Source organism: Lethenteron reissneri, chromosome 36 (genome assembly GCF_015708825.2).
Source record: "Lethenteron reissneri isolate LAM-NWPU_2019-01 chromosome 36, ASM1570882v1, whole genome shotgun sequence".
In the NCBI taxonomy this organism is placed as follows: domain Eukaryota; kingdom Metazoa; phylum Chordata; class Hyperoartia; order Petromyzontiformes; family Petromyzontidae; genus Lethenteron; species Lethenteron reissneri.
In genome coordinates, this window is record NC_083814.1 from 10,447,880 (window position 1) to 10,464,902 (window position 17,023).

General features: G+C 48.2%; 2 protein-coding genes across 2 annotated transcripts; one reads left to right on the plus strand and one right to left on the minus strand.

Moving 5' to 3' along the window:
* Positions 1 to 236: 236 nt before the first annotated feature.
* Positions 237 to 6,545, minus strand: NDUFB5 (NADH:ubiquinone oxidoreductase subunit B5). The gene is made up of 6 exons (XM_061565930.1): positions 6,368 to 6,545; positions 4,621 to 4,706; positions 3,434 to 3,500; positions 3,185 to 3,246; positions 1,658 to 1,764; positions 237 to 589 (listed from the first exon to the last, which is right to left on the minus strand). Exons 1-6 carry the CDS (start codon positions 6,504 to 6,506, stop codon positions 469 to 471), a joined length of 582 nt encoding a protein of 193 aa, XP_061421914.1. The 5' UTR covers positions 6,507 to 6,545; the 3' UTR covers positions 237 to 468.
* A 1,415-nt stretch (positions 6,546 to 7,960) lies between these two features.
* MRPL47 (mitochondrial ribosomal protein L47) lies at positions 7,961 to 14,903 on the plus strand. Its single transcript, XM_061566081.1, has 7 exons — positions 7,961 to 8,118; positions 8,265 to 8,401; positions 9,262 to 9,322; positions 10,153 to 10,249; positions 11,335 to 11,465; positions 11,944 to 12,039; positions 13,034 to 14,903. The coding sequence occupies exons 1-7, from the start codon at positions 7,985 to 7,987 to the stop codon at positions 13,179 to 13,181; spliced, it is 804 nt and encodes a 267-aa protein (XP_061422065.1). The 5' UTR covers positions 7,961 to 7,984; the 3' UTR covers positions 13,182 to 14,903.
* The last annotated feature ends 2,120 nt before the right edge of the window (positions 14,904 to 17,023 follow it).

Sequence of the window (17,023 nt, forward strand, 5' to 3'; positions counted from 1 at the left end):
GCATTACCATGCGAAGATGCCAGTCTAGCGATTGGTTAGTCGACTTTCCGGCAACGTGATTCTCATTTTATTGACCCCAGGAGGTCCGACGGACCGAGTTTTACCCCCGATTTGAAAACGCGACTTGCTTTTCATTCGGGGAGCACGTGCCCCCCCCCCCCACCCCCCACCCCTAACCTCCCACAGAAACACCACCACCGAAACGAAGCACGGCATTAAAGCACCAAACGCGGGAGTCATATTTTCTTCGGGTTAAAATGTGTTATTTATTTTTTTCAGAGCACACAACGTGCGCGCAGACACACTACGGTGAAAATGGAAACGCAGCTCTTTAACCACGACAGCGCCTGCCACGTGCCGAGTCTTCACCGACACGGCACGGGGGTCCGGCGGGTTGCACAAGAGGGAGCCCCACGGCTACGGCATTCGCGAGAGGACGATGCCAGATCGGTATGGGGTGGACGTCGCTCAGTCGTCCGGGGTGGCCTTGTGATGACGGACGATGACCGTGGGGTCCTGGACCGGCATGATGGACCAGGGCCCGTCTCCGCGGTCCCGCATCAAGCGACGAGCTTTGGCTTCGATGGCACTGCGACGGACACATCGGGAATGTTTATAAAACGAAGCTGTCAAGAGACGCGCAAACGATTTGAAACGCACGCGAATGCGCGTAATACTACGCATGTATGTTGAACTTCTTTCGCACCGTATGCAGCCAACCGTGCTAATCGGAGGTGCGGGAAAATACAAATTCATACGAGAAGCGTGAGAGCGAACGCCGTCGAACTTGCGTTGTAACGCGTGTGCACGAATATTGCTGGGAATGCGGTGCAACTATTTCCATCGTCCCACCAACTGATTCTTTTAATTTTGAACTTCCGTCTTCAAAAACACTTTGCTTAATAATCTTCACTGAAGCCCTCATACATTTATTCTGGTAACTTTTCTTTGATCTAATTTTTCAGCCTGTGCCACACACTCCGTTTACCTGCGATCTTCTTTCAGGCTCATCACAGCTGGATTAAAGTCACTCTAGCAAGTCGGCGCCAGGGGAATGCATTGCACGTAGAAAATGCACTTCCACATTTTCAACTTAACCATCGTGAAGTGAATCTGACGTTGAACCACTGCATCTTCTTTATCTCTTGGCTACATCCTTGATGGGGACTGGATTCGGCATTCCCTTCTTGTACGATCCAATATATAACTCTTCAGTGTCATTGAATACAGAAATCACAATCAATTCTCACACACGCGGTTTGATAAATAGGTTTAACATGAGAACCAATTAAATAGATGTTTCAATGCATTGTTGCACGTATAAGATATACATGTGTTTTTTACTATTTCATGACCAATTTTGAGCAAAAACTATACACACCTAGGCATAAGTATTGGCGAGTTGTGTGCCAAGTTTCATAAAAATCGGTTTAAGGGCTTTTAAGCTTTTGCCCGGATAGACGGCTGTACTAAATATTTCTCGGGCAGAACTGCGAGTAGTTGATCGGCTCCATTAAAAAGCCACCACACTCACACGCAGAAATACGATGCCAAAGAAAAACACATCGATCAACAAACCCGACCGTGGTATAACCGCAATGAGCGGCAGCCGAGAGAGTAAAGCTCGACTCTGCCGCTTGGCGCGCAAAGCACTCACTAATGGTGGGACTTCTCCATCTCCTTGGCGATGAGATGCATGTCCTTCTCGTAGTTCTTCTCCGGGGGATCCAGGACGTGCTTCACGATCCACCGCGTGATGGGGTGCTACCAGATGATAGATACAAACAAGTATAACCCGTAAAAACAAAGTTTTTCACTATAAATCCTTTATATGCGTGGCGGCTAGAGTCCGCTCGTCCTCTGGCTTGAGATGGATGCCACCTATGGGTCAGATGATTGCATGGCAGCATTAAGCAATTGGTAATTAAATATAATATTTATGTCCTAAAAAGTGTACAACGAATCTGTGTGGAAAATGTCAGCTCGATTGGATCACGGGAAGTGGGTTAAAAAACGACCGAAAGATTTGCACGGTCCTAAGCAAGCAAGCAAGTGAACTTAATATAAAGGATTTAAAAAGCGATCGCACAATCACAACGCTTTAGAGGCCCCCCACTCCGCCCCCCCCCCCCCCCAAGAGAGGTGGACACGCTTAAAGACACGCCAACCAACAGGAATCCTACCGCGCCGAGGAGGGGAGGCAACAATGCACTGCACTTAATTCTAGATTTGAAGTTTTCGTGACTGCAAGGATCCATACTTTTTGGTTCTTTCGGTAAAGTCACGGAGGTGAAAATAAAATTAAAAATAAGATTTTTTTAATCAAAAATATTTTATAAAAAAGATTTTATTTTATCTAGAATTAACCGCCTCTACGGAGAGGAATTCCCCTTTGTTGTTAGAGCTTTTGACAGACAACGGGACAAGATTTTTTATTTTTATTTTCACCTACGTGACTTTACCGAAAGAACCAAAGACAATGCACTGCAAGTGCTCCTGTGGGCTGGTGTAACCAGGAGGTTCCTACCAGTACAAAGATTCTCATTCTGAATATCACCATGCTCCACCACTTTTGTCTCCCCAGTGCTCAAGCTTACACACTACGACCGAGGGCAGGCCCAGGACTGGTTCAGACAATCGCCCCCTGAAGTGAACCGTGACCGTGAATTGATTCTAGATTTGAAGCTTTCGTGACTGCAAGGATTCATACTCTTAGGTTTTTTCAGTAAAGTCATGTAGATAAAAAAGAATAATGAAATAAAATAATAAAAAAATAAAATAACTAAATTAAATCACGACGTTTCGGAGGCAACACAAGTCTCCGTCTTCAGGTGTGACTGTCACAGCCTTGATACAGTAAATTTGGCTGTGATGGTCCCACCTGAAGACGGAGACTTGTGTTGCCTCCGAAATGTCGTGATTTAATTTAGTTATTTTCATTTATTATTATTTTATTTTACTATTATTTTTTACCTACGTGATTTTACCGAAAAAACCTAAGAGTATGAATACCGTGAATTGAACTTGGGACGGTGGGGTTCGTGGCGCAAATGCACTAATCACAGCGCCGCCGCTCCATACACGCACACCGAAATAACGTAAAGATGTTGAAGCGATTGTGCCACTGCGAGGCGAGGAGAACTTGCTGTTGATTGTCGTGCACATCGATTTTGTAGCCACACACCTTATGGTACTCGTAGTTTTCAGGGATGTAACCCTCTGGGATCTCGGCCAGCTTCGCCTCACCTGAAGAAGAAAAGAAGCACACAACACAGCCACTTTCTTTACACTTTTGGATTCCATGACAAAATCACACCACAATTTCTGTGAAGTCTGTAGCTGTGTATGTGTGTGTGTAGAGGGTTTAAACAAATCTCCCAATGTTTTACATCTGACCTGTAAAATTATTACGTTCGATATCGTGTGATCTTACCAACAAACACATTGATGTACGTGATGATGATAGCAGCGGGCACACCAGTCAGGGCTAAGTAGAATACCTGATGAGTCAAATTGCACAGCAGAAATATATTAGCAAAAATTACAAAACACAAATAAATGTTTCAATGAAATAAGAAGTTACATCTCAACACCTTTAGCAAGCCTTTATAGAGGTCACCAGTTCGGTTCGACCCCCCAGGCATGGTGGCTGAAACAACGGTGCAAATTTCCTCAATTCCCCCACCTCAGTTCACCCAGCAGTAAACATGAGTGTGGGTTCTAGATGACTGGCCAGCATGGAAGAGCAGGCCAAGCACCCTCTGCCAGCAGTAGTTTGAGAAAGAAATTGGAAAGCTGAATCTCTTTCCCTGGCCCTCACGGAATGTATGCGCACACGTGCTGATTAAGATCGCCCACTAAGGCCGGAAAAGCACACGTGGGGATGGTGTGGACATCACAACACTCAACAGTCTTTCTCTCTGAAGTGCCGATGCTATGGCATGCAAAGCACTGGTGGAGATATTCATTTAAAGCCGAGTTGACATCGGAGAAGCCCAGGGCAGGTTCCTATTGCTGATATTTTGAATGGCCAAGATCACATACAACATCAGCCACCATGACTTAAGTGTCAGAACATATGCCAGGTTAGGTGCCCTTTGAGGCCATACAGGCTCTCTGGAAGGAGATTACGGGATGGACCCAGGTGATATGGGTTGGCCGACTTGAGCCGACTGGCAGATTGATCATCTGTGGTCCCCACTGTGCCAACTCGCTGTGCTTTAGGCGCCAAATGCCTTCACTCGGTGTTATGAGCTGTTCCTCTGCATCCCGTTGTTGCTAAACAGTGGCTGTTGCCAACTTATCCAGTGGCATCTATCACGAGTAGCCTGCACAGAGGCCGATCTTGAGACCACCAGTACCATTTGTCAGCAAGTCAACTCAATTCAGCCCATCTCTCCTCTCGCCGTGCTAACCACAGAAGAGCTGCTTGGGCAAACCGTGACAAGGCATGTGGGCTGGCTACACGTCCAAACTCTCAACCTGCCTGATAAGGCACACTGATTGGTTCTGCCCAGAACCCCAAATAATGTGTGGACAACAGATTATCCAACCGCCCATTGCCAGGTGTTCCTCCGAGGGTCCACAATTTTCAGAGACACGCGAAAACACGCGACTCACCGTGAGATTTAGAAATCTGTTGTCGAAGTATTTCGTGGGCTCGATGTAGAACAACCGCTTTTCGCTGCTGCTGTAGCGCACGTGGCCTGAAACACGGACAACACAGACCGTCAGCTCTATAACCAACACCCGCCAGTCGCCACTAAGTGACGGTCACGTCACCACGGCGCCTGTGCCAGGCCAGGTGCACTTTGAGGCCTCGTGAAGTGTCGAAGGCTCGCTGACGGGTCTTGGGACAGACCCAGGTGCCATGGGTTGGCTGACTGAGATGACCGGTAGATGCACACCAGCTGTACCCCCCTACTGTGCCAACTTGCTGCATTTTAGCCGCCCAGCGCTCCGCTCGTTATTGTGAGCGTCGCTCCTCTGCCCTCCGTCGTTGCTGGAGGGCGACTGCCTCAAACTGCCCAGGAGCGTCCTTCACGAGCCTCCTCCATAGAGATCGATCTTGGCACCGCAGGTACCAGTCGTCGACAAGTCCACTCTGCTCCACATCCTCCTGTACCGCATCAGTTCCATCTCTTCTCCAGCCCGTGTCGTGCCCATTTAGCCCCCCCCTCTATGCGGCCAAATAGAAGCTGCTTGGGCATGCGGTGGCTGGGCATGCGGTGGCTGGGGCATGCGGTGGCTGGGGCATGCGGTGGCTGGGGCATGCGGTGGCTGGGGCATGCGGTGGCTGGGGCATTCGGTGACTGGGGCATGCGGTGGCTGGGGCATGCGGTGACTGGGGCATGCGGTGGCTGGGGCATGCGGTGGCTGGGGCATGCGGTGGCTGGGGCATGCGGTGGCTGGGCATGCGGTGGGTGGGGCATGCGGTGGCTGGGCATTCGGTGACTGGGGCATGCGGTGGCTGGGCATGCGGTGGCTGGGGCATACGGTGGCTGGGGCATGCGGTGGCTGGGCATGCGGTGGCTGGGGCATGCGGTGGCTGGGGCATGCGGTGGCTGGGGCATGCGGGCTACATGGCCCAGCCAACGCAGCTTCGCCTGCCGGAGGAGCTCACCGATGGGAACGTGCCCACTTCTTTCAAGGATTTGCGAGCTCCTCACACAATGCAGCCTGGTTAAACCCAGTATGGATCGTAGGCATGCCAGCCTGAATGTTTCTAACCGGCGCAGATGTTCCATTAGAGGGGGGGGGGGGTGTCCACGTTTCACAAGCCGTAGAGAAGATGTTTTTTGTTCATGTTTTTGTTTTTTGTTTGTTGCGGTTGCACCCGATTCAAGAGCCGAATGGCTCACAGGGCTATACATAATAAATTAAACTTGAACTTGAGGTGTAGGGGGGGCATGACTGTGGCCGAGAAGACCTGACAAAAACTTCGTGCGGAACGACAGACCAGGTAGCTTCCACACGGCGTTTGCGCAGCGGATGGAAATATAACACCGACCGACCGATTCAGGGCGAGACCTCTGATGTCAAACCACAGATTTGGTCGTAAGTTCGATCACCCCCCACGTGCACACATCTACACAGACCCACCGTATGAGGTCAACAGGCTTGGGATGAGTGCTGTCAAGCGAACGCATCTGAGAAACCCGGAACGGCACCACGAGGCCCAGCAAAGGTTCAGATCATCGAACTCGGGTGGCCGGGGTTCGTTGCGCTAACCGCCGCGCCACCGCTCCCCCAAAGACATCGACTGCAGCATCACAAGAGACCGTCAGCAACTCAGACTCCCTCCTAACAAGGTCAACTTGCAAGCCTCTCCCCTCTCGGCCCTGCCTCGCCTGCCCCACCGACTCACCAGCCGGGACGCGGCCGAGCAGCCACCTCAGGGGCGAGGTGGCGGAGGCCGCTGACGAGGAGGAGGAGGAGGCGGAGGAGGAGAAGAGAGCCGAGGAGGCGCCGCGCAGAGCGGCACGTAACACACTCAGCGCCGCCATCGCGACCTTCCTCCTGTTTCGGAATCGATCCGCTCACGGGTCGAATCCTAACACACGATTCGATTCGGGAATCGAATCGAAATGTTATACAGAGAGCTTCCAAATGTTGACACTTCAATCTCGATCTTCTTGGTTCTTTCGGTAAAGTCACGTAGAAGAGAAATAATAAAATAAGAATAAAAAAACATAACATTATAATATAGTAATATATTATTTTATTAATAATCAAATAATATAAATTTTACATTCTATTATAATATATTCATATATTATTTTATTATGTTTTATTTTTAAAATAAAACATAATAATATAATAATATATTATTTTATTATGTTTAATTTGTATTATTTTATTATTTCCCTTCTACGTGACTTCACCGAAAGAACCAAGAAGATGAATCCCTGCAGTCACGAAAGCTTTAAATCGAAATTCAATCTCGATTTGAAGCTTTCGTGACTTGCAGGAATCCATACTCTTTGGTTATTTCGGTAAAGACACGTAGAAGGGAAATAATAAAAATAGGAAATAATAAAATAAAAAATATATAAAAAATAAAATTCTCACGACGTTTCGACTGCAACACAAGCAATCATCATCAGGTGTGAAATCCACAGCAAGAAATTTTGAAAAAAATTGAGAAAAGTGACGTTAAGAAAAAATCCCGACTTTTGTGACGATGTGTGACGAGGGGGGGTTGAGAAATGTGACGTCACATCAAAATGCGCAACTTTAAATACATATAGACAACACGTTCTACTTAATTCAATAGACTTTTTAATAAATGTTTACTCCTACAACATCAGAGTGCAGCGCCACATTAAATACGCACTACAATGACAATAGTTTAAAGCGATTTGAAGCATGTTTTATATTTTTGGGGGGGGGGGGCAGTGCTTTGTGACGTCATATTTGAGGGGGGTCTGACTTTTTGTGACGCCGTGTGACGAGGCAGGGTGGGGATCAAAAATCGTCCAAAATCGCGTGACGTCATTTATGGACGGCCCCTAATGCAATCAAACATGCTCTTAATTATATGGCATTGTATTTTTTTAAGCTTTCGTGACTGCAGGGATTCATATTCTTGGTTCTTTCGGTAAAGTCACGTAGAAGGGAATTAATAAAATAATACAAATATAAAAAGTACAAAATTCTCACGACGTTTCGACTGCAACACAAGCAATCATCATCATCATCCACATCATCATCCCTGATGATGATTGCTTGTGTTGCAGTCGAAACGTCGTGAGAATTTTTTATTGTTTTATGTTTATATTCTTTTATTATTTCCCTTCTACGTGACTTTACCGAAAGAACCAAGAATAGATATCGCATTGTCTTTGAAACTGAATATCGATGCAGAATTATCGCTTTCGAATATCGAGTCAGAATGATCGATTCCGCATCACAATCTCGAATATCGATTTCATAATCATCATCCGGGTCCCCTCCTCCCCCCCCCCCCACCACCTTACCCAACATGGCGGCCTCGTGGTGTTCTCACGTTGCGGGTCTAACGCGCCTCTTGGGCCGCCGCCTCCGCGTCTCCCACCGGCCGACCCCCTCGCCCGTCGCTAGCAGCAGAGCCCTTCTCCCGTCGCACGGCTGCTTCAGGTCTGTCAATGAATCGATTAGGCGGTTTCGTGTCGCGCGGGCGGTGATAAACAAAAGATAATTTAGAGGGCCCGAAGCCTGCGCGTTTTCCTAGACGGCCCTGCCCGGTTGACGCCGACTCTCTCCCGCCCGCCACCCCTCGCCAGGGTCGAGCCGCTCTCCGGGACCCCCGGCGTCCCGAGCGTGGCCTGGACGCGCGCCCTTCACACGAGCGGGGTCCGCGCGGGGCTCGAGGAGTTCTTTGACGACCCCAAGCGATGGGGGGAGGAGACGGTGAAGTCTGGTGAGCGTTCAGTGCAGGGCGACACTCCATGGGAAGGAAAACCCTCCATCGTTGTTGTTGTTGCTGTTGTTGTTGCTGCTGTTGTTGTTGTTGTGCGCGTTTTCCTTTGGTGGGGAGCGGTGGTGTAGCGGTTTCCGCGCGGCGCTACGAACCCAGCAACCCAAGTTCGATTCCCACTCACGGCCAACACCGGTGACGATTATCTGAACCGGTTCTGGGCCTCCCCTAGATGGGCTCGGCCGCGAATGAGTACCTGGTGCGGTGTGTAAACATCGCCACTGGGGAGGCGTGGTGCTGGCCACCCACCACCTCGTGTGCCGTTCCAGCCTTCATAGGTGCTCGCTAACAGCACTTGCCTCAACAGTATGTTAAGGCTACACGGAGCGTCTTTGTGTTTCCCTTTGGGCTGTCATTGAGAGTAGCAGTGAAGGTTATACGGGTGACCACTTTAGGGAGTGTATAACTTAAGCTTTATAATTGTTTGTTTACCCTTTTATCTGGCAACAAAACTGACACCTTTTTTTACAAGGAGTCATGTTTGCATAGACCACAATACCTGCAGTCATAATGCAAACATAACTCTGATAATGTATGCACTATCAGAGTTATGTTTTTTGTTTGCATTATGACTGCAGGTATTGTGGTCTATGCAAACATGACTCCTTGTAAAAAAAGGCGTCAACTTAAGCTTGTTTTCTAATCTTTTGGAGGTGTGGGGCTCGTCACACTACGAGCTATCCACAGCCCCCTTAGGCCCTGTTCAAATCTCACCAAGCCCTGGTCGGGCGCACTGATTGTGGTGGTGCTGGCGTTCTATGAAGGCATTTTCAAGCAGTTGCATTTGATGTCATTCATCTCAGGGTCATCATGGGGCATTCGCCTCCTCAGAGGGAAGAGCAGTGAAGATCTGCACAAGCTGTGGCAAGTTCTGCACACACACACACCACTACTACATCCTTTGCTCTCATCTGACCTGTACAGAGTGAGAAGGTGGAGCCCTGCCCACCTTGATAGGTGCAGGAGGAGGTGGGGCAGCCTTCCAAAGAAGTGTTTCGCAGCGCAGGCTGGTGGTTGCACACAAATAATGTACACTTACTACCCTCTCGTCAATTCAGTGCCTGGGTGACGGCCACCTCACGCCGTCCAGGTCGTGGGGATTATTTGACCACACTGCACCACGCTGCTCGGTGTGAGTTGATGAATGCGTTGAGCACAGATGTGTCCGGAGGCATAGATTTTACAGCACTACAATGGGTGTTGCTGCACTACACTCTGCTGTCCCGACACAGGGCAGGACACTGGTTACCATGATAGTTCCAAGTGTACGCTAACTGCCTTTTTTCCCATGACGTGAAGGAAAAAAACATTAGAATAATGCATTCAATTTGAATCACAGAGATGTACTTGGATCAGCTGTACGTGGTGGAGACTGTACGAGAAGCTGACACCACAAAAGTTATTTTTATCACGTGACGTGTAAGCCGATATTTAATTCTTGGAGCTGGAGTTTAGGCAAAATTAAGCGCAGAACCCAATTTAATGCGATAATGTTTTTTGTGTGCAGTCATTGTTGACAGGGTTGAGACCATCAACTCACTGCACGCAAGAACACGGTTTTACGCGAATGCCTGTATTTGAACGTAGGCTCGGCGGTGGCGGCTCAGCCGCGCTGAACTCTGACCCACCCGGTCACCTCGTGTCTGTGGCGTTGTTATTTAACGTGTGCCATTGAACGGGGCTGTGTCCGCCAGGTACGTGCTGCTGAAGGAGTACAACATGCTCTTGACACTGGAGCAGGAGGCCAAGCGGCAGAGCGTGCCCATGCCCAGCCCCGAGCGCATTAAAAAGGTCGCCAAATTGTTTGCATCGTTCACCTCCAAAATGTCATTGAAACTCGAGTGGGCGTTTAACAATGCATCGGCTCGTCTATTAAAATGATATAAAATGTGAAGGAGCGGGCCTTCAATTGCTTAAGCCACTGCTGGGGAAATGGCCCCCATTAAAGGGAGCTCTCTCTCGAGCCACTCTAGAGTACAGTAAAACCTTTTATTGCGAGCATAATTCGTTCCGGAAACGTGTTTCTAATCCAAAGCACTCGTATATCAAAGCACTCGTATATCAGTTGTGATCACGTGACGCTCTGCAGACAAAGCGTATACGTACTACTCATATTGCAAGACCTCGCTCGTTTATCAAATTAATATTTAAAAAATGTGCTCGTCTTGCAAAACACTTGCAGACCATGTTACTCGCAATCCAAGGTTTTACTCTATATTTGATATTTTTATTCGACGCTGGTCAGACATCTTGGGAGCGGTGGGAGTACTCACACTTTTACCCCGCCACACCCGACCTGCCGATCTACGACCTGCAGAGTACCCTTTTAGAAACTGCTGGGTGGACACGGGCTGGGTGGTGATTGAAGACCATTCTTTCAGCTGCCATGCCAGTAGATTTAATTTAACCGGAGACCGATTGCAACTCCAGTGTGCTAAACATTACACCATTCTTACACACATGATTGGAAACATTTATTATGAGCGTAAGAAGTTGAATCAATCTCTAGTGTCTGCGCATGTCACTTGAACATATTACAACTTATATGAATCAAATAATCGATTCTCACACACAGTTTAATGCATGTATCATGAGCAGAGGAATACATTTTGTCATCAATTTACTCCGTATTTATCCCAATCGTGCAATCGGCGTTACATCAAGGGATGAAGAATCCACTTAGATCTCTCACAGAGCAGTACCACGCATCCTCTTGAGATCCCTTGGGGCGACGTCTGGTCCGCACGGTAGAAAATATTTTAATCGACGAATCGATGCATCGTTACGCGCCGACAGTCAGGGGAAGCCTTCCTCTCCATTGCGCGGTTGGTGCTGACATTGCGGTCTCCCCCGCCCACCTCTCCGGCGTGCCGTAGGTCAAGCACTCGATGGACCGCGTGGACGGGGTTGTGCGGGAGAGAGAAAAGGCACTACGGCTGCTGCAGACGGGGCAGGAGTTGCCACGGCCGGGCGAGTGGCGCAATAACGTCTTCGGCTACACCACGTGGTTCGTGCCTACGTGTGTGCATAACGTGCGCGTGTCTGTGTGCAGCACTGCAGTCGTGTGGGGAGTGCTAGTAGAGTGGTTGGCGCACTGTGCTATGGGCCGGGTGACCTTATTTCGATTCCCGCTCGCAACCCATAACAGCGGCGTATATTTTCACTGTTCCTGGGTCTCCCCTAGGTCGACTCAGCCTTAAATGAGTACCTGGTGTAACTAATAAAGACAAAGGCGTTCAGGTGTGGGGTTGGCCACCTGCCCCCTTGTGTGCCGTGGCAGCCTTCGTAGATGCTTGCTAACGACACTTTCCCCAACATTCTGTTAAGGGCTGTACGAGCAATCTTTGTTTTTTGTACAGCACTGCACCACTGGCATGGGCCCCGAGTGTTTGTGGCATTGTGTGGGTGTGTTTTGGTCGTGGCGTGTTCTGGTATCGCTTTGGGGGGGGTGTGGCTCGACTTGATGTGGCCGCGTGTCGTTGCAGGTACAATTTCAAAGAGCACCCGATTCCCTGGTTCATGAATCGTCGCCACAGGAGGAGGAGATTCTACACGCCCTCCTTCGTCAAGCCCTACATCAGGTGATTATGAAGGATTTTGTATTTTTTACATTTAGAGTTCATTGTAACGTCATAGGCTCTCGTTAAAAAAAAGAGAAACATCTCCATTAAATCCATTGGCCCATTTTTTAAATCCTTTATATTAAGTTCCCTTGCTTGCTTGCTTGCGCGCTTACGACCGTGCAAATCTTTCGGTCGTTTTTTTAACCCACTTCCCGTGATCCGATCGAGCTGACATTTTCCACATAGACTCGTTGTGCGTGACAATTTATTTTCGTGAAATTTTTTTTCCAAAATTTTACACTTTTTAGGAAAAAATAAATTATATTTAATTACCAATTGCTTAATGGTGGCAGGCAATCATCTGACCCATAGGTGGCAGCCATCTCAAGCCAGAGGACGAGAGGACTCTAGCCGCCACGCATATAAAGGATTTATAGTGAAAAACTTTTTTTTACGGGTTAATTTTTTTACATTTAGAGTTCATTGTAACGTCATAGGCTCTCGTTTAAAAAAAAAGAAACGTCCCCATTAAATCCATTGGCCCATTTTTGCCCCTCATGATGACGTCACATGCCATGGCTGACGAGGAGTGTCTAGGCTACCTCTTGTCTCGCCTCGAACCCTGTAAACGTGGAGGCGTAGGGACTCGATGCAGGGAAACCAGGCGAGGCACGCCAGGTTCATAGGGGCACTCATCGTCAGCTGCGTTTATGAAAATGAATCGATTATTTATAAAGGAGATAACATCACATGCACAGCCATGATTATCATCATGTACTTGTACACCACTGCCAACGCAACGTCACTAAAAACAATTGAATTGTGTCGACGGTCCCACCTGATGACGAAGACTTGTGTTGCCTCCGAAACGTCGTGATTTATTATTTTATTTTTATTAATTTTAATTTAATTTTTTTACCTACGTGACTTTACCGAAAACACTAAGAGTACAATTGAATTGTGGACAGTGGCAATACGATTAACGACACGGGCCTGTGCACGCCCGTCGTAGGTTGCGAATCGAGAAGCATCTCCGCGAGAAGAGGAGGAAGCGTCTGCGCGACAACAGGCTGCAAAAGCGGCTCCTGGAGAGGTTCCCGCGCTACGCCGAGCGGGAGGCCGCTGCCAAGGAGGTGGCCGAGAGCAGCGGGCGCCAGTGAACGGCGGCCGTCGCTGGCGCTTTCCCGTATCCGGCAACGCCCTCGCGCCGCCCGCGTGACGGGACCCTGATCCTCCTCGGTAAATGCCCATCACCGTCAGCCCGTGATCGATCCGCCGCTGTATGAAGGTCTCCCCCCCCCAAGACGTCGCCATCGCTTGGTATCTCACGACTTAACATTCCGCCTAACGCCCGCTCACGACCTGATTGGTACAGCGTGCGTGTAAGGTTGGGCGTACTGTCGATGAAGCTACAAACGGCACCACTTGTTGTAGGGCCACTGCAGCGGAGGGGGTTGCTTAAACATAGATGTCTAATCTGAGCCAAAGGATTAAAAACCCGCTACCATGACTTGTTCTACCCCCTCAGCTACGGTGCCTCCAAACAGCAGGTGTTCCTCTTTCCCTACTAAAGGTCAGCTCAGCTCCCGCATCGATAAATGAATTAATCTTCATTTTACGTGCCAATACTGCCCTCAATAAAGTAGGCATCGGTGCACGTTACAACGCAAAGCGAACGGTACAGGGGCATGCAGCAATCGTGGAGTCACAGCCCCCCCACTTGTGCAGCAGTGGCGTCATGTGTGGTTGTACATTTTATTTCGCTTAACAAAAGCTACGGGTTTTGCCGCAAGCTCCGTTTGCTTGCTTCTTCCCCCAACAGCCGTTGTCCGTCACAGCGAGCGATGTAATTGCAGGAGAGTGTCACAAATGCAACTTTCAGGAATCCGAAATTGTTCGCACCTTTGGCAGGGCCTGCTGACGATCATCGGCAGTGTGTAATCCCATCAACTGAGGAATCCGAACAACTGAAAGGACAGGCGATGGTGCTCTCTTATATTCTTAGTTTTTTTTCGGTAAAGTCATGTAGGTAAAAAAATGTAATTAATAAAAGTAAAATAAAATAAAAATCACGACGTTTCGGAGGCAACACAAGCTTCCGTCTTCAGGTGGAACCGTCACAGCACGATTGCCGTTTCAAGTAAGAGAAATTCCAAGAAAACAGTCCTTGTATATATATACTGGTTGAGGGTGGGAAGAGCCAAGGTAGGCCCCTGGATATTATTATTGTGAGGTTCGGTGCGGCTGAAGCTCGATCACGGTGGCATCCTGTGGCTCCGGTTCAGGTGGAGGTGGTAAGGTTCACCTCCGGTTTTCATATTGCAGTTGACATGAGGCAATCGATTAATTTGGAGTGACGCTGCATTTGGCAGTGATGACCAAAGCTGTTGACGTCAGCGCGCCTCGCCAATGCGCAGTAGGCACACGACCATCCAAGATCTGCCCTAACAGTCTCCCGCCATCTACTCTTAAGTCGTACCCTTGGTTGCCGTCAAATAATGCAGCCCTATAGATAAATAATATATTTTAGGCAGTGGCTTTTTTCTTTTTGCTATGAATAAGGGCCGTAGAAACGTGTGGGGGAATGTTGTTTTCACCAGTGGGTACCGCTGGGCTGTCGCTGGACATGTTTTCATGGATTCCTTGGCTGCATGGATTTCAAGAGTAGAAACCCCGAGCTGGATTTGACCGTCTACCGGACCTGGAACCACTAAACAACCATCCACCTCTTGGTCACCGTCCGTGTGAATTCCCACAAAAGAGATGCCGGCAGCCATATTCCCGTGCGTCTGTGAAACGCCGGTCGTCGTGGAACGTCTCGTGTCGTCACCTCGGTGGTGGTCGTGTTTGTTGAGGAATAAAAGGGGGTGCGACGTTTGAAATGTTCTGTTTGGAGTCTGTTTAATCACTTCACTGACACTCAACCAACCACGCTCGCCGAGAGTACACGACTGGAACATGCATTGCCACGTCAAACGTGTGGCGTCCACTTTCGGTTAACTTTGATCACATCAAGGTAAGCTTCTCGGCGACAATTAAGCACCATCATTTTTACGTAACAAAATAACTTTACAAAACGGTCAACATTTATCTCCACCGAGCCACCGCCGCTGCCCCTGCTGCTGCCGCCACACGACGCATGCTGCATGTGCAAGTCAGTAAAACTATAGTAATAGTAATAGGTTTTTACCCTTTCAACTGGTACAAAAACTGACACCTTTATACAAGGCATCATGTTTGCAATAACTACAACACAAGCGGTCAAAATGCAAACAAAAAGAAACAACTGATAATGATATGCACTGTCCTTTAAGTTGATTGGTCCACACCCGAGACAGCTCTTCCTAGAGCCTAGTCTCCATTGGTGTTGGACCAGATGACGCCAAAATGTAAAACTCTTGAGTCATGGTATTGGCCCGTCTGTTTGGTCGGGAAGTAACGTGAATTGTGTCCTAAAGAGGAAGGTGCCTGCTTGCTTCCACCTTAACTCCAGCATAAACTGAACTCGCGTTCTGTGTACCCACAATAGTAGTCTGTCAGCCTTATGCTTTTACAGACCAATATCAAATGCTGCTGGATTACCAAATGTCATTGGCAGGATCATTCCATATAAACTATGGGACCATGTCCATCAAAAAGCAATACTGTAAAGAATGGAGTTCTGCTAATACTGGTTTTACCCATAATGCTCCATGGCAACACAACGAGTTTATATACAATATCACTTTCAACTAACGTGCCTTTTAAACCACCACGCCTTTGAAGCAATTTTTACCTCTCTGGAGAGCCCTTGCCCGTTTCTTACAATGCCTAAAATTAGTCCCTTGTTATGTCTTTTGAAATACTATGGTGATGCCCGAGAAGGCTTAATTGATCATCAAGGCTTTTTCAGGAGGGTCCTGCCACATGAGGGATGTTTGGCTTTTCCCATCACTTAGAGTTGGGCTTCGTGTGGGAGGAAATTGGAGCACCGCTAGAAAGTCAGACACACTCCTACAACACCTGGCAAGCTTTGGCATCCAAGTGCTAAACGGGCACCAACCCTTACGCGCTTCTCAATTCTGATGTAATCCGAGCGCATTTCGGGCGATTTGGTCGAAAGACAATAGCTTTGCCCTAAATGTTATCCCGAATTTGATTACCGGCGTTCCGCCGTGAAACAAAGTGTCGATTGAGACCTCTCACGGAGCAGTGGGGACCCTCCGTGGTAGAGAATGGTCGATGAAAGTGAACGTCACAAAACTACTGGGACCCCTTCAAGAGACCTCGAACACAAATTATAGAGCAGCACCTTCCAACCCATTATGAAGGTAAACGTTCAGAAATAAAATGTAACCAAGTGTGGCACTAAAGCGAACGAAGTTTTTTTTTGTGTGCAGTCATTGGTGACCAAGGTTTAGGCAATCGACACAATATTTGAGAACCTGGTTTGATCACAGGCCTGGATATTTGACCTCTGAGGTGGTTTGGTTGAATTCAGTGCAGTCTGAACTGCAGAAATCCTCTTTCCAGACATTAAGATTTTTCTCACAACACATTTGTAACTTACGATAATAAGATCGGTAATGTAAAAAAAATACCGATGATCCTGTGCTGTGGCTAAGTCCATTTCACAGCTCCCACCCTGCACACATTCAAACTTTAGAACCACCATCATGAACAAACACTGCCTTAACACTGTTTTTCTGTCTTTTCCCCAAGTTGTCTTCCCAGGTACTGGGCCATTGGCATCATGGAAGGAGATGAACTCTCCATTCAGAGATCTTGAAGAGCAGTTGCATTACACCATTATTAAGAGAATGCCCTGTGGAAGGCGAAATTACAGAACTACTTCTGAGAACCCTTCAAGTGACCTCATATCCACACTGAAGTTGCTTAACTCCCCCACACTCCATGCTATGGAGATGATAGCAAATGAAATGTGAAGGCGTTTTTTGCGTGCAGTGATCAGGTTCGAAGCTTAGGTCATCAATAACGCTTCATTTAGGAGCCCAGTTTAATA

Excerpts from the sequence above, each read along its gene's own strand:
- NDUFB5 (XM_061565930.1), bottom strand. The coding sequence starts at position 6,506 with ATGGCGGCGCTGAGTGTGTTACGTGCCGCTCTGCGCGGCGCCTCCTCG. Across the intron at positions 1,765-3,184 it reads AAAACTACGAGTACCATAAG|CACCCCATCACGCGGTGGAT; the intron begins GTGTGTGGCTAC and ends ATCATCTGGTAG. Across the intron at positions 590-1,657 it reads ATGGAGAAGTCCCACCATTA|TGCCATCGAAGCCAAAGCTC; the intron begins GTGAGTGCTTTG and ends TGTCCGTCGCAG.
- MRPL47 (XM_061566081.1), top strand. The coding sequence starts at position 7,985 with ATGGCGGCCTCGTGGTGTTCTCACGTTGCGGGTCTAACGCGCCTCTTG. Across the intron at positions 9,323-10,152 it reads GAAGATCTGCACAAGCTGTG|GTACGTGCTGCTGAAGGAGT; the intron begins GCAAGTTCTGCA and ends TGTGTCCGCCAG. Across the intron at positions 10,250-11,334 it reads GCCCCGAGCGCATTAAAAAG|GTCAAGCACTCGATGGACCG; the intron begins GTCGCCAAATTG and ends GGCGTGCCGTAG.